The 12,294-nt window shown below is 39.0% G+C and overlaps 1 protein-coding gene across 1 annotated transcript in view; it reads left to right on the top strand.

Moving 5' to 3' along the window:
• LOC107737170 (talin-1-like) overlaps positions 1 to 12,294 on the top strand; it is an 86,611-nt gene that overhangs the window by 70,209 nt on the left and 4,108 nt on the right. Inside the window, exons 43-53 of the mRNA XM_016548612.1 lie at positions 555 to 701; positions 785 to 951; positions 1,796 to 2,054; positions 2,300 to 2,359; positions 3,121 to 3,237; positions 3,327 to 3,488; positions 6,905 to 7,031; positions 8,282 to 8,406; positions 8,777 to 8,902; positions 9,006 to 9,068; positions 9,551 to 9,733. Coding sequence (XP_016404098.1) covers positions 555 to 701; positions 785 to 951; positions 1,796 to 2,054; positions 2,300 to 2,359; positions 3,121 to 3,237; positions 3,327 to 3,488; positions 6,905 to 7,031; positions 8,282 to 8,406; positions 8,777 to 8,902; positions 9,006 to 9,068; positions 9,551 to 9,733 — 1,536 coding nt within the window. The remainder of the gene's footprint in view (positions 1 to 554; positions 702 to 784; positions 952 to 1,795; positions 2,055 to 2,299; positions 2,360 to 3,120; positions 3,238 to 3,326; positions 3,489 to 6,904; positions 7,032 to 8,281; positions 8,407 to 8,776; positions 8,903 to 9,005; positions 9,069 to 9,550; positions 9,734 to 12,294) is intronic.

Genomic DNA, 12,294 nt, shown 5'->3' on the forward strand with positions numbered 1-12,294 from the left:
TATTCTAATTTGTTGAGATAGTGAGTTGGTGGGTTTTTGTTAAATGTGAGCCAAAATCATCACAATTAAAAGAACCAAAGACTTAAACTACTTCAGTCTGTGTGCATTGAATTTATTTTTTTATTTAGACATTTAGCAGACGCTTTTATCCAAAGCGACTTACAAATGTATTTAATACATGAGTTTCACAATTTGAGTTGAATTACTGAAATAAATGAACTTTTCCACGACCTTCTAATTTATTGAGATGCACCTGTATTGTAATTCAAAATGTAATAACCTTTTACTTTTCAACTGACCAAGCCCTCTTATTTTTTTAACTCCTCCCCCAATCAGCTGTCCAATAGAGACCTCTTTTGATTATCCAATCATTTCCAGATAAATAGAATCGCATCCCACACTATATTTCTTGTTGAATATTCTGTTGCTCTCTGATATATGTCACATTACTCGTGTAAAATGAGATACTTTGCATTAAGTTAATTCTTTGATTGAAAGCCCGACTAGATCCGGATTTAAGGTGTTAGTTAACGGTTAGGTGTTTTGTTCTTCAGATCGGCTCTCACATCAGGAAGCAGGTGACAGAGCTGGGCTACAGCTGCACTGGTCTGGTCAGTAAAGCAGGAGCGCTGCAGTGCAGTCCAAACGACTCCTACACCAAGAAAGAGCTCATCGACAGCGCTCGGAAAGTCTCCGAGAAGGTTCACAGTAGATCTTCTCTTACTGGACTTATGGATGTCATTTCAGTCTTGATGGGACTCCTAATATCTGTATTCTCTCTCAGGTGTCTCACGTGTTGGCGGCTCTTCAGGCGGGCAATCGTGGCACTCAGGCCTGCATTACTGCTGCCAGTGCTGTTTCTGGCATCATCGCTGATCTGGACACCACCATCATGTTTGCCACCGCAGGCACTCTCAACCGAGAGAACGCCGAGACGTTTGCAGACCACAGGTACTCCTTACACCAGTGCCCAAACTGCCCAGTGGACATTTATGTGATCATTTAAATAAGGTTTTTGAAGGGTCACGAAACACAACTATTGTTCCCACCTCAGATTTGAAGGCTCAAATTATGGATGTGGAATGATGGGAAACAAACCAAGCTCTACTTTTTAAGATACAGGGATGCTTGAATGCAACAATTTGCAAATCAGCGCAGATGCCAGGGATGTTTTGTTTAATGAAACCATTAAGGAACCAGAATCATTCACTTCCTAATCTCTCGGTTGACAAACTTTGAAGTTAGCTTGAAAAAGCCTGGCCTAAAAGTATGAAACCGTTTTAAAAGCTTGAGGTTTGAAGATTTTATTGTCAGATTGACAGAAAGAAAGTCATATGAAGACAGGAAAACAAATCAAATTTCAATCAGACGATATTAGACCACTTCAAACCCCATTGACTCACAAGAAACCATATCAAACCAGTTCAGTCCCAAGTGAACCTTTTCAGACCCAATTAAACCTCAAAAGAAACAATCAAACCGCTTTTCTAGGCATTGCTAGATTAGTTTTAGCTAAATGTCTAGCATGTTTTAGCCCTTTGCTAACATGTTTAACCACATTGTCAATTTAAGTAAAAAAAATCCTCACTCATTACTTTATTATTAGAAGTAATCTGATAACATGATGCACTTTACTTATAAAGCATTACAAAAAATCTTAGTAACAGAAAAGTGTCTTTCCTTTTATGTAATCTTTGTCGCCCCCTGTATGTGTTTGTTTATCCGTTAGTGTTAATATGTTTCACCATTAGCGGATTGTGACGTTAATAGTTTTGTGTTTCCTGTGGTTTGTCAGAGAGCACATCCTGAAGACGGCTAAAGTTCTGGTGGAGGACACTAAGCTGCTGGTGTCTGGAGCAGGAGCGAGTCAAGAGAAACTGGCTCAGGCTGCGCAGTCGTCTGTTAACACCATCACTAAACTGGCTGATGTGGTCAAACTGGGAGCGGCCAGTCTGGGCGCTGAAGACCCTGAGACACAAGTACAGACACCCGCTTCCTGTCCTGTCCGCTTTCAAACAGAAAACACAGTTGACCTGCTGTCAGAACGTGTGTGTGTGTGTGTGTGTGTGTACGTGTGTGTGCGCGTGCGTGCATGCGTTAGTGTGAGTTGTGAGTGTGTGTACGTGAGTGTGTGTGTGTGTACGTGTGTATGTGAGTGAGTGTGAGTGTGTACGTGTGCGTGCGTGAGTGTGTACATGTGTGCGTGCATGCGTTAGTGTGAGTGTGTGTGTGTGCGTGTCTGTGTGTGCGTGTCTGTGTGTGTGTGTGTGTGTGTCTGTGTCTGTGTGTGTGCACGAAGGCTGCGGCCGGCAAACCTCACGATGATCCCGCCATGTTACAGCTCAAGAACTCTGCTAAGGTAAAGACACACAAAAGCACAGGACCATCTCATTCATCCACACACACAAACACTCCAGTTAGTCCTCAGTCTGTGTCCACCTGAGGCCTTTAATAACTGATCTCAGTCAAAATGACTTAAACAGACAATCTGATTATTGTGGGCTGCCAGAAAATATTAGGTGACCTGAAATCAGGAGTCAGTCCGTTTGAAGAACTGCTAATGATTTACATTCAGATTAGTGGTGCTATTGTTAACTAAAACTAAAGCTAAAACTATAAAAAACTAATTGAAAATTAAACAATGTTTTCAGTAATTGAAATAAAGCTGAAATAAAAAATATATATATTAAATTAAAAATTTAAACTTAAAATTAGAAATGTTGCCTTAGCATCCAAGTGAAATAAGTTTAAATGTCAAAATCATGTAACAGAATTACTAAAATTTAAACTAAAATTATTATTACTATTATTAATGTTGTTATTATTATTATTTTATTATCACAGCATACAGATGACCAGTATTGGCCATTGTTGGGATTTTTTAAAATTAATTGGCTGATATCCGAATGAAATATCAGACTTGACAGACATTTTCTATGCCAGGCTTCAGGCAAAGCTGTTTAGATTTGTAAAATGATCAGCATTTCTTTATTTGTACATTATATTATTATAAGGGATTATACAGTTCTTGCTTGATTGAGTAACTTGAAGCACAGTCTTCATAGTCATAATGCATAAGTGTGTCGAGAGTTTTCATGTGTGATGTTTCTGTGGGGTCAGGTGATGGTGACGAATGTGACGTCTCTACTGAAGACGGTGAAGGCCGTGGAGGACGAGGCCACTAAAGGCACACGAGCACTAGAGGCCACCATAGAGCACATCAAACAAGAGCTGGCTGTAAGAGACACGCTCCCACTGAACTGTGCTGAATGAAGAAGAGCAGGTGAAAAACCCTTGTGTTGATCACATGTTTTGCTGGTGTTCAGGTGTTCAGCAGTCCAGATCCTCCTCCAAAGACCGCCACTCCAGAGGAGTTCATCCGCATGACCAAAGGCATCACGCTGGCCACGGCGAAAGCAGTGGCTGCTGGGAACTCCTGCCGTCAAGAGGATGTGATCGCAACTGCTAACCTGAGCAAATTGCTGACAGTACAATACTGGACAATGATGTAATCTGCAGAATTTACACTTCAATTATGAGACTATGGTATGAATAAATTCAACTGTATAACAGTTTCGCTGCGATTCATGTTAGAATTAAAGAACATTAAACATAATACATATTAACTTTGCACTTATCTGTACATAGTAAATGCACTTATTTTTAAGCGTTTTGTTGACATTGTATCTAAAACGTGATTTAGCCAAAAAAAAACGAGAGAAAGGTATTGTAATAATGTAAATTGTGACAAATAATGTGTTTTTCGAACCACCAAGCATTAGAGCATGTTCTAGTACACCCCACACACACACACATTCCTTTAGAGCTCCTTTAGGGGGTCATTAGAGTTAAAGCTGTGTGAAATGACTGACGCAGCCTTTGGTCCTGTGATCTTAGGGGCACGCTGAAATGTCCCATATTTCACAAACTCACAGTATGTTTGTCACTCAATGGGTCAGTGACTGAAATATTTGTCTAAAATATGTTAAAGGGTAGTTAAAATATGATAAAACATTAGATGTAGTTTTTTTTATTGGTAAAAGTACATAAGGGATTTTGAGGATGTAACAAAGTAACGCTCAGATCATTACTATGCAGGTCTGAGAAATGCATTTCAGTGCTTTCCTTCATTTATTTTCTGTTTTCTCTGTGTGTGTTTGTGGGTGGGTTCGCCGATAGCCAGTGAGTTAAAGGTGACTGATTGTGCATGTGAATGTGTGTGCTGAATTGCACAACCTCTTAACCAAATAGTCTAAAAAGAGAAACTAGTAGAAAGAATGTCCAGTACAGAGTGTGGATGGAGGTTTGGAATTTAGAAAGGAATCTAAAAATAAAAATAATAAAAATAAAAATAATTTCCATATCATTTGAGTTTAGTGACTTTACTATTTTCCATGTTTTTTAAATAACGGTAATGTAGAATGAGTGCTCAGACTTTGACTTCTAGTGTATGTGTGTTTCTGTTAAGCTAAAGTGAAACTCATTTTTCTGCTGTGGTGTTCAGCAAGCGGTGTTCCACCCGGAGGTGAAGCGAGACGTTCAGGCTCGAGCGCTGCGCTTCGGCTCGGGGTGCGCCATGTAGTTTTTTTTATTGGTAAAAGTACATAAGGGATTTTGAGGATGTAACAAAGTAACGCTCAGATCATTACTATGCAGGTCTGAGAAATGCATTTCAGTGCTTTCCTTCATTTATTTTCTGTTTTCTGTGTGTGTGTGGGGGGGTGGGTTCGCCGATAGCCGGTGAGTTAAAGGTGACTGATTGTGCATGTGAATGTGTGTGCTGAATTGCACAACCTCTTAACATGACACATAAATTACAGAATATAGTGTGTGCTGCAGTGCTTCTCAACTGGTGGGTTGCAGATCTATATTTATTTCCATTTCAGTCTTTTTTTTATTTTGCCATTTTGACTTTGACTTATGATTTTGAAACTTCCTTTTTAAATGTTTCATGTGAATTTTGTCATGCATCATCTATAGACTCTCGTGACAAAAAAAAAAGTTTAACAGAATTCAGATTTGCCAGATCATTTTACAGATGTTAGACAGTTTGTCTTAGTGACAAATCTTCTAAAAATCCACCAGCCAACAAAACTTTGTATAAAACTGGACATTTTGACATGTACACCGTATTTTGTGAAATTCTGCCCATAGGTGGCCCATTACACACACACACAAAAAAGAAAAAATCTGCAACCATAAGATTGAGGAAACAGAAATTTAACACAAATCCTGATAAATTGTTATTTTTGCAGATCAGTAGTTGCACACTTTGTCTTTTTTCTTGAAGTAAAACCACTTGAGAATCACTGGTAAAATATATTAATGTAGTAACTTGTGTGATTTCATTATCATGGTCATTTTCATGGTGACATTCGGATGCATTATAAGACCTTTTAAATATAAAATATTAATAGCATCTTCATTAGTAAAAATGCTTTGTTACAGGTTCATTTGTCAAAGTTTTCAGAAATACTGAATGAAATGTGAATTGTTTGCAGAAGCATTTAACATTTTGCCATTTGCCATATTTTAGACTTCAGTGTTCATGTATGAGTATTTTCCTTTGGATTGTGCTGCGTTTGTGTGTGTGTGCGTGTGTGTGCGCGCGTGTGTGTGTGTGCGTGTGTGTGCGCACTAATCATGTGAGTTTAAGGTTTTGGGAGGAGGCCAAATCAGTATGGATTGTCAGTTTTGTGTAATGTTCAGAAAGAGACAGGGTTCCCATAGTCACGATTATTAGACATTTGGATTGTGCTGCATTTGTGTGTGCGTGTGTGTGCGCGTGCGTGTGTGTGTGTGTGTGTGTGTGCGCACTAATCATGTGAGTTTAAGGTTTTGGGAGGAGGCCAAATCAGTATGGATTGTCAGTTTTGTGTAATATTCAGAAAGAGACAGGGTTCCCATAGTCACGATTATTAGACTGTGCCAACATCCTGCTAACTATGGCAAAAAAAATGTTAAATTAAAAATGTCATAAACCTTGAAATGGAAACACCTTCAAACCACAAAATGTAGTTTTACTCTGCTCTTAAATATTTTCTGTATATTTCTTTGAATGTTTGACTGGAATAAAACCAGTCTGAAACATGAGTCTGTCGGTTGAGCGTCGTATTGGACACATTAGTAATCTATTGATCGTTTAGATCTATTCATTCCAAATATAGTCACCTGACATTTAAAGGGGTCATATGATGCGATTTCAATTTTTCCTTTCTCTTTGGAGTGTTACAAGCTCTTGACGCATAAAGAAGATCTGTAAAGTTGCAAAGACTAAAGTCTCAAATCCAAAGAGATATTCTTTATAAAAGTTAAGAGTCAGCCACGCCTACCTAAAACGGCTCGAAAATAATGTGTTTTTTGAACCTTAAACCGCATAAACACATTTCATTACACCAAATACACAAAATTATGTTCTTTTTAGCAGCATCATATGACCTCTTTAAAGAGAAATGCACCACAGTCTCAAAACAAAAATCATGAACGACTGGAACAGTTAGTGAAATCCGTTGATCAGAACATGCGAACTCTGAAGAGTTAGTTGTGCTTCTGTAGGGTTTATATAGACAGACAGCATATGTTTGTCTGTGGGTGTGTTTCTGGTATTGTCTGTGTCATTCCCAGCATTCCTGCTCATGGCCAAGTCTTTTCATAGCCGTCTGTCTCAAACGAACAGCTCTGCTAATGCCATGCACCTGTTCCACTGTCACCAGCACCACCCTGGAGGACACGCCGAGGACACACACACACACACCTCAGAAATCACTAGATTAGTGTCTTCTAGTTGACCGCATGAGTGTCTAACAGCAATGAGCTGTCTGTGAGGAGTTGAAGATGTCATCAGTGTCAGATTGATTTAACAATCTCTCATTTAGGATGTTTTAATGCTTTCATGTGTTTGAAGTCATGCGGTCTCTATCCACAGATCATTCAGAAACCAAGTCATGACCTTAAACAGCAGCTGGCACACTTCTCCAAACGTGTGGCCGGTTCAGTGACGGAGCTCATACAGGCTGCGGAGGCCATGAAAGGTACGACAGCGACCTGTGTGTCATGTTTCTCAATACACACACACTACACTCACCATCCCAGATTCAGTGGATTATCTTCTGGCTGCAGGGCTCTAGATCTAGGGCTCCTCTCGTACTTCTTGCCCTCTTGTCCTCTCCATCAGCTCAGGTCAAGTATCCGCTTCCAGTTCTGCATCATGAGCAGGGAATCCAAGCAGGATTTATCAGGATAATCCACTGAAAGTGATCTGAGAGCTCGGGGTGATAATACCCAGACCCTGATTTAACACATGATGAGAGACCAGGAGAATTTCTGTGGGGGTCTGTGAGGATTTAATGAAAAAGGATGATTTATACTGTAGGTGCCAATTCACACAAAAAAAGTCTAGGTATCTATTATTTATATGAGTAAAATAACATATTTAATATGATAAGATACTTAGACTTTCTGCTGTTCATTTTTATTGCACATAAAGGAAATTATATTCCTTTATGAATATAAACTACCATTCAAAAGTTTGGGGTCAGTGTGATTTTTTTTTTTTAAAGAAATGTATACTTTTATTCAGCAAGGATGCATTGATCAAAAGTGACAGTAAAAATGTGTATAATGTAAGATTGCTATTTCAAATAAATGTTGTTCTTTTCAACTTTCTATTAAAGAATCCTGATAAATACAATGTATCACCGTTTCAACATGAAAATATTGTGCAGCACAACTGTTTTCAACATTGATAATAATCAGAAATGTTTCTTGAGCAGCAAATCAGCATATTAGAATGATTTCTGAGGATCATGTGACACTGAAGACTGGAGTAATGATGCTGAAAATTCAGCAATAAATTACATTTTAAAATATAGTATAATAAAAACCAGCTATTTTAAATTGTAAAACCATTTCACAAAATTACGGTTTTTACTGTTTTTGGTCAAATAAATGCAGCCTTGTGAGCAGAAGAGACTTCTTTCAAAAACGAATAATCTAATAATCTTACTGACCCCGATCTATCTAATACTAACAATTCAGAACAATAATTTTTTGTTGTTGTTGAATATTTTCCTTAAGCAAATTATTCTCACACCAGTCAGAACCTCAGGATTTATAAAAAGAACCACAGATAATAAAAAAATCCAGATCCAAGCAATGCAGAATGTGCTCAAATCAGAGGAAGAATACAAGGAGGTGGAGGAAGGCCGAGATATAGCATTTTATTACAGGTACACGGCAGAATCCCACACACGAGTTTGATTGGTTACGATGCTTTCTTTAGGTACAGAGTGGGTGGACCCTGAGGACCCGACTGTCATCGCCGAAAATGAGCTGCTGGGAGCCGCAGCTGCCATTGAAGCTGCCGCTAAGAAACTAGAGCAGCTCAAACCCAGAGCCAAACCCAAGGTGAGGAAACATTTACCCACATCCTTCAGGACTCGCACACGCACCAGCAGCTTAACTGACACACTACACTGCCTGACATTTTACATTTAACTTGGAAAATCCCACTCAGTGCTCCTATATTCTGAAGTGGATGTTCCTGATTATTATGTGACATTTGTGTAACTATTCCTGTTTGCATTGCCCAGTTTGGATTTGGATTTAAGGTAACACAAATCACATGAAATATGAATGCAGCATGAATTGACCTCCATCATCATCCTCATCATCTATACTGGAATGAAAAACCATTGTGATGTGTTCATATGCATGTGAAAAACCTTAAGGATTCAGACAGTGATGGAAATGAATTTTGCTCTGTTCTGATCAACAGGAAGCTGATGAGAGTCTAAACTTCGAGGAACAGATTCTGGAAGCAGCCAAATCCATTGCTGCAGCCACCAGCGCTCTGGTCAAAGCTGCATCTGCCGCTCAGAGAGAGCTGGTGGCTCAAGGGAAGGTATGAACGTGCCTCGATGAACATGCTTCATCCAGAATGCCTGGAAATCCTGTACTTTGTTCAGCTTTGCTCAGTCAGTAATGAATTTCTCTCTCTCTGTCAGGTCGGGGCGATCCCAGCAAACGCTGTGGATGATGGACAGTGGTCACAGGGTCTCATTTCTGCTGTACGTCTGTTTCAAAGTCACTGTCACAAGTGGTGCTGGAAGTGCTGATTTCTTGAGCTTTCACCCAGAAATGACAATTCTGTCATCATTTGCTGTCATATCATACCCTCGTATCATTATAAACACAAATGAAGATGTTTTAAAGAATGTTTCAGTTATTTTTGTCCAAAGTCAGTGAAGTCCAAAACATCTTTTGGTCTCTATTGACTTTCACTGTGTGGACAAGATAACTCTGAGACGGTTTCAGAATACTTTCTATTGTGTTATGCAGAACAAAGTCAGTCGAACAGGTTTGAAACCACATGAGGGAGAGTAAATGATGACAGAACGATCATTTTTGGGTGAACTAGTACTTTAACTTTCTCAGTTTCTTCTGATAGATTTAGATGCAGAGGTTTCAGATACCTACACATACATGCATGAAGTAGTTTTTGATGAGGTGGATGTTCAACATATTTTGTCCATGAATTCATTGGCTCTAGGCGCGTATGGTGGCTGCAGCTACCAACAACCTGTGTGAGGCGGCTAACTCTGCTGTTCAGGGTCATGCCAGTGAGGAGAAACTCATTTCTTCAGCCAAACAGGTGGCAGCATCCACCGCTCAGCTGCTGGTGGCCTGTAAGGTCAAGGCTGACCAGGACTCCCAGACCATGAAGAGACTGCAGGTCAGTGTGTGTGTGTGTGTGCGTGTGTGTGTGTGTGTCTGAGTGTGCGTGTGTTTGTTTGTGTGTGTGTGTGTGTGTGTGTGTGTGTGTTTGATAGATTTTGGGGACTTCCATTCAGTAGTTTTTGAGGTACATGTTTTGAAAGCCCCTTGTATTAGGTTGAAAACATGTATGATCGTAATAGTGGAGGTCAAATTGATCCTAATTGGATTTAATACAATTCACTAAAAATCCGTCTATGAAAAAAAGAATCAGATAAAAACAGTAAACCTCTAACATTAATACTCATTTCTCACATATCACAAAAAATGAACATGAAAACACATTTAAAACTGTATTTAACCATTTTGGTTATCACTGTAACTGTGAATATTATAAACAGTATTGTGTTTTTGTTTTGTTTTTTGTACATTTTTAAAAACATTTTAAACCTAAGAAGTGTGGAAAAGCATTTATTTCTGTGTGTTTCTATGCGTTTAAAAAAATTACATATACATACATACTTTTATTGTGGTGCAAGTTTCTTCAGATAAAAATGTATGCCAAATGCATTAACATAAATACCCTCAAAGTGTAGATAAGAAACGTCTCAGGTTACTTATGTAACCATGGTTCCCTGAGTAGGGAACGAGACACTGCGTCCTCTAGGGGTCGCTATGGGGAACGCCTCGTCGTGACCCGTGTCTGAAGCATACATTGAAAAAACACCAACTCGTTGGCCAGCGACAGCCATGACGTCACTACCGGTGCGACTATAGTATAAATAAGCGCCGGGAGCTACACATCATTCACTTCTTCGTCTGAAGCTTGCATCCGCAGCATGGCAAGAAACCTAGAGGACGCAGGGTCTCGTTCCCTACTCAGGGAACAATGGTTACATAAGTAACCTGAGACGTTTTGCAAGTTTCCATTACCTTCTCCCCTTGGGGATCAATAAATACTTAAAATTTTAAACTTGTTATATTTTTTGTATGGTTTAATATGTTTTTGGGCAACTTTAGGGGCTAGTTATCATTTGTGTCACTCAATATAGGCAAGTAGCTTGAAGCCTTGACTGGAAAAAGCCACTGAATATTCCTTCTTTAATGTTTATGTTTGGGTGTATAATATATCAAAACTGGGTCATGCTACATAAAGTAATATACAGTTTAATGGTTTGCATGTTTCATGTCTGTTAAACTCTAGATTCATTTTTCTTGTTTTAACCATATTCTGTTGGAAAGTGTGAGCTGGTATAATCTCACTTGAAGTAATCGCCGCCCAACGAGTTGGTGTTTTTTCAATGTATGCTTCAGACACGGGTCACGACGAGGCGTTCCCCATAGCGACCCCTAGAGGACGCAGTTCGAAGTTCCCATGAAAGGGAACTGACATTACACAATATAGAATTATTTTTTATTTCATTATAATCTATGCAGTTGTCTTTAATCTTGTAGTATGTGGATCAATTTGACCCCAAACATCATAATCATAATTTTGTAATTTCCTAAATGAAAAAAAATTCTAAATTCATATATTTATTATTATTATTTATTTAAGGAGAATATCATAGGTTATCCAATATTTCAGAAAACTCAAAATGGGTCAGATTGGCCCGCATCCTAATATAAGAGTTTTAAAACCATCCTTTCCTCTCATCATTTGCCACTGCAGTGGTCTGACACAAATAAACAATGACTTAGTTGTTGTGTGTCCGCCTCTCAACAAAGCCTTTAAATATTGAGTGACACAGTGAAACCCACTGCACCCCTCCTGCCTCCAGTCAGACAGCTGTCGTCCTGCACAGGGTAAAGGCTGAGGTTTACATTTAAAACCTAATAACCCTGAGACCACCATTATATCTTAAGTCACAATAAACATCATACTGAATTTTCACACATATTAAAACCTGGTTCTGAGCAAATCATAGCATGAACATTCAGACACGCTTATATCTACAGTATCTGATGCCATTTTCTATTTTGTGGACTCTCTTCTAGAGGAATCTCTGGTAAAGGTCCATGTTTAGTTTAGCAGTGTTTTAGCCTTGCAGCAGTGAGATGAATGTAATGCTGGAGCAGGAATAGACACAGTTCCATCAGCTGTCTGATGTGTAATGTGCACTGATGAGTGCTTGTGATAACAGCTGTGGAGGCTGCTGGGAGATTTATTATATCGACTTACAGTTCGAATTGATTTCAATGTACAATTCTGTTTATTATGCTTTGAGACATTAATGACAAAGTTCTGAAAAGCAAGACATTGAACATGGTTGGATAATTTGTCACATGCTGTGAGCAACATTAATTTGCTGTTGAACACACTCCTTTAAATAGGAATGCAAATTCAAAGAAATTTGAGAAATACTGAATCCAGGTATTTTAACACTAACATTAACCAATACAGATCCAGTCATAGTTATTTCAATATTATGTTAATTAAAATCATTCATATGTACCCAATCATAGCAACCAGGGGCGTAGATTACGCGGGGGACGCGGGGGGCGTGTCCCCCCCACTTTTAATATCACGTAAATTCGTCCCCCGCACTTTTTCGGGCAAGTGTGTTCGCATAGAGGTTT

This window comes from Sinocyclocheilus rhinocerous, unplaced genomic scaffold, assembly GCF_001515625.1.
Source record: "Sinocyclocheilus rhinocerous isolate Xijiao unplaced genomic scaffold, SAMN03320098_v1.1 scaffold2386, whole genome shotgun sequence".
Taxonomy (NCBI): Eukaryota; Metazoa; Chordata; class Actinopteri; order Cypriniformes; family Cyprinidae; genus Sinocyclocheilus; species Sinocyclocheilus rhinocerous.